Source organism: Sinocyclocheilus rhinocerous, unplaced genomic scaffold, assembly GCF_001515625.1.
Source record: "Sinocyclocheilus rhinocerous isolate Xijiao unplaced genomic scaffold, SAMN03320098_v1.1 scaffold3991, whole genome shotgun sequence".
Taxonomy (NCBI): domain Eukaryota; kingdom Metazoa; phylum Chordata; class Actinopteri; order Cypriniformes; family Cyprinidae; genus Sinocyclocheilus; species Sinocyclocheilus rhinocerous.
This window is the reverse complement of record NW_015664686.1, coordinates 53,633-57,739: the sequence shown is the minus strand read 5'-3', so window position 1 is coordinate 57,739 and position 4,107 is coordinate 53,633. Positions and strand designations below refer to the sequence as shown.

The window sequence follows — 4,107 nt, the reverse complement described above, 5'->3', positions numbered from 1 at the left end:
GAGCGCGTCACGCACGCACAGCACGAGCAATCACGTGGGAGCCACAGTACTGAGGAGAAGCGCTCGCTGATCTGCAGAGAATAAAGAACAGGTTTGTCAGATTAATTAGACTAAACAGACTATATTTTAAATCATTTTAAACACGCGTTTGCGGATTTAAACGTGCGCGGTGTTTTAGTTGCGGACGCACGATGTTAGCGCGAGAGCGTGAGCGCGGTTTATTACGGTTTTTGGTGGTTTCCGTGAGGCCGCACCGGAGCGCAGCTAACGCGTTTTAACGGGGAATCGGTGCGGTAACGGCGCCCTGCGATCCGTTTCACGCGAGTATCGCGTTAATGTGTAGTTTGTGGCTGATATACCGTGTGTGGACGGAGAGATGGGGGAGGGGCGCTGAGGGAATTAGGCGGGAAGAAAAATGGAGGAATCTTTGTTTAACAAAAGCCTCCGAGCAACTACAACAAAAGTGCTTTAAACCCCGAGAACAAACGTTTAAACTCGTGTTTTTTCAGTCACAGCTGGTTTATGTGTTCCTGCAAATCAATGCGATATTTTTAATGCATTTTTGGTCTATATTCAGTAACGTTATATTTGCGTGTTTTCAGCGCTTCAGCGCTGTTTTGCATCATATTTGAGCTTTTAGTTGCTGATATCTGATATAATGCAGTTATGAAGGAAGATTAAATACTTTATTTACATAGTGTTTGAAAACAAAACACGCTGTGTGAGGAGATCAGCTGATTATCAAAATGATAGACAATAATAATCACTCAAACACAAATATATATTTAAATACAATTTTCAGACATTTTTCTGGATACATTTTGAATAATGTATATAAATATTCATATTTGTTTATATATATATATATATATAGCCTGCGTATACAAAACATGAAAATATACAAATATGATAAATAAAATATAAATAAACTAAATATTTTAACTAAAATTGAGTAACATTGTGTGTGCATATGTGTTTTAAGTGTGTGTATATACATATACATACACACAAATATATATATATTTAAATATACACATATTATATTATTGTCTGTATGCATATGTTTAAAAAATAAATGTAATAGAAATTTTTTGATGCATTTATTCATGTATTTGTTTACATATACTATTATACATACACATTTATATGTATTTACATACACAAATATATATTTAAATGTAAGTTTATACATTTGTTTGTATGGGTGAGGGTGTTTAAGTATTCATACATGCATACACATATTTAAATGTAATTTTTATAAGTTTCTCCTATCTATCTATATATATATATATATATATATATATGTGTGTGTGTGTGTGTGTGAATAGTTTTTTAATGCATGTATATCTGGTTATATGTGTGTGCGTGTGTGTGTGTGTGTGTGTGTGCTGTCAGGTTCGAGTGTGTTGTTTTCCGTCAGCTGATCAGCATGGTGAAAGGAGACTTGAACAAACCCAAGGGAAAGACGTCTGCGTACGCCTTCTTCGTGCAGACGAGTCGCAATGAGCACAAACGCAAGACTCCCGACGTTCCCGTCAACTTCTCCGAGTTCTCCAAGAAGTGCTCCGAGCGATGGAAGGTGAGCGTCCTCCACACTGATGAAGATGATGATGATGATGAAGGTGCTGTCACTGACCGCTGCTCTTCTGTTCCTCCAGGCCCTGAGCGCTTCAGAGAAGACCAAGTTTGAGGACATGGCTAAAGTGGATAAAGTTCGCTACGACAAGGAGATGACGAGTTACGTGCCGCCCAAAGGCGTCGGGAAGATGAGCAGGAAGAAGAAGGACCCGAACGCCCCGAAACGCCCGCCGTACGTCACACACACATCAGTCTACAGCTCACATAAATGTACTTATACATTATAATTATAATTTATATAATAATATATACAAATTTTAACTTTATACATAATATATACTTTATCCAATATATTTACTCAAACTTTATAAATATGTATCTTACAAATTGCAGTATTTGTGTTGTGTAAAATGCTTTGAATTATTGAATTTATTAATAAATGTTAGGAATTCTGAGAATAATTCATAAACCGATATAAGGTATATATGCATTATTTTTGAATACATTTTATTTTATTGATCATTATGGAGGAATTTAAGACTTTCACTCTTAAAAATAAACACTTTAAGTACATTATAGGATTCATGTATTTACTCAAACTTTATAAATATGTATCTTACAAATTGCAGTATTTGTGTTGTGTAAAATGCTTTGAATTATTGAATTTATTAATAAATGTTAGGAATTCTGAGAATAATTCATAAACCGATATAAGGTATATATGCATTATTTCTGAATACATTTTATTTTATTTATCATTATGGAGGAATTTAAGACTTTCACTCTTAAAAATAAACACTTTGGGTAAGTACATTATAGGATTCATGTGGTGTATATTACAGTTTATATAACTTATAATGTTTTATATGCATATGTATATGACATGTCAAAGTCTAGACCCTGAATATAAGACGACCGCGTTTTTTCAGATGTATTTCCAAGAAAAAAACATCGTCTTATATTCGGGACAATACGGTGTATATATATAATAAAAATTAAATCTAATAATTGCTACTACACAGCTCCAGATGTGAGTGATTTTAAGAGTTTTCCTCTGCACAGATCTGCGTTCTTCGTCTTCTGCTCGGAGTACCGGCCGACGGTGAAGAGCGAGACCCCGGGTCTGTCCATCGGCGAGACCGCCAAGAAGCTGGGAGAGATGTGGTCGAAGCAGAGCATCGCAGACCGCGCGCCGTTCGAGCAGAAAGCCCTCAAACTGCGCGAGAAATACGAGAAGGTGAGCCGCGGATTCACAATCATGTTTATTTAATGTTGTGGGCGTGGCCTGAGTCTGAGCGCTCTGTGATTGGCAGGAGGTGACGGCGTACCGCGCAGGGGGCGGAGCCTCTAAGAAGGGGCCGGGCCGACCGACGGGCTCGGCTAAAAAAGCCCAGGCTGACGACGATGATGACGACGACGATGATGAAGAAGAGGATGAGGAAGATGACGAGGAGGATGACGACGACGAGTAGTGTTTGTGATGTGAGACGGGTGAAGGGTTATCTTGAGTTTTTCTTTATGGACACGTTTAACGACTCCCGCAATAACGCAAGTGTTCTGTTGTTTGTTTGGGTTTTTTTTTTAGATTTCTTCTTATTTTTGTACACGTTTAGCTGTTGCTTCAATAAAGTGTAGAGGTGCTTTTTTTATAATAAATTTTTAAAAGTTCAGATATTGTGCGTTTGCTGTGGTCTTTCTGATTTAACTGAGTGTTTGATGGTTTTACTGTATATTACAAGAGGAAATAAATTGCATTTCAAAAATAATCTGGCCTCCATCCAAGAATTTTCAACAGAAATTCATTATTCTTCAGGCTGTCTGACAAGTTCTACCTAATTTGATCGGTGACATTTTATATAGTAATACAAGTGTGTGGGTATATATATATATATATATATATATATATACATTAGGGCTGCCAGTAATATAACAAAGAGTGAAAAATTTAAGGGGGTCTGAATACTTTCCGTACCCACTGTATGTATATATATATATATATATACATTAGGGCTGCCAGTCGATTAAAATTTTTAATCTAATTAATCGCAAACTAAATATGGCTGTCAAAATACCCCCAAAAGATCATTTAAAGCTATTATTGTGTTAAATGTTTAGGCTACAGCGGCTTAACATAAACTATGGAACATAAAAGAAGATAATTTGAGAAACATCTCAGTATTTTTTGTTCATGCAGTGAAAGTCACTAGTGACCCAAACAGCTTAGTGACCAACAGTAGGCTATTCACCTTCTTTATGTTGTTCAAAAGAAAGCAAGTCATTCAGGTCTGAAACAACAAGAGGATGAGTAAATGATGACAGAATTTATTTATTTTTGGTGAACTGACCCTTTAATCCCTTTATAGCTTTTTTTAATAAATTAAATGATACGCTTAAGAAGAAACATATATATATATATATAAAAAAGTATTTTTGTTCTATTCATATAATATGAATATGAAAATGTTATGATTTGAAGAAAAACTGGGTTGAACACCCATCGTCTTACGGAAAATTACTAGAAAAAAAATT

At 35.7% G+C, this 4,107-nt stretch overlaps 1 protein-coding gene across 1 annotated transcript; it reads left to right on the top strand.

The window, feature by feature from the left end:
• LOC107730364 (high mobility group protein B2-like) lies at window positions 1-3,248 on the top strand. The gene is made up of 5 exons (XM_016541186.1): window positions 1-91; window positions 1,396-1,579; window positions 1,659-1,810; window positions 2,641-2,815; window positions 2,892-3,248. The coding sequence occupies exons 2-5, from the start codon at window positions 1,430-1,432 to the stop codon at window positions 3,048-3,050; spliced, it is 636 nt and encodes a 211-aa protein (XP_016396672.1). The 5' UTR covers window positions 1-91; window positions 1,396-1,429; the 3' UTR covers window positions 3,051-3,248.
• Window positions 3,249-4,107: the final 859 nt, after the last annotated feature.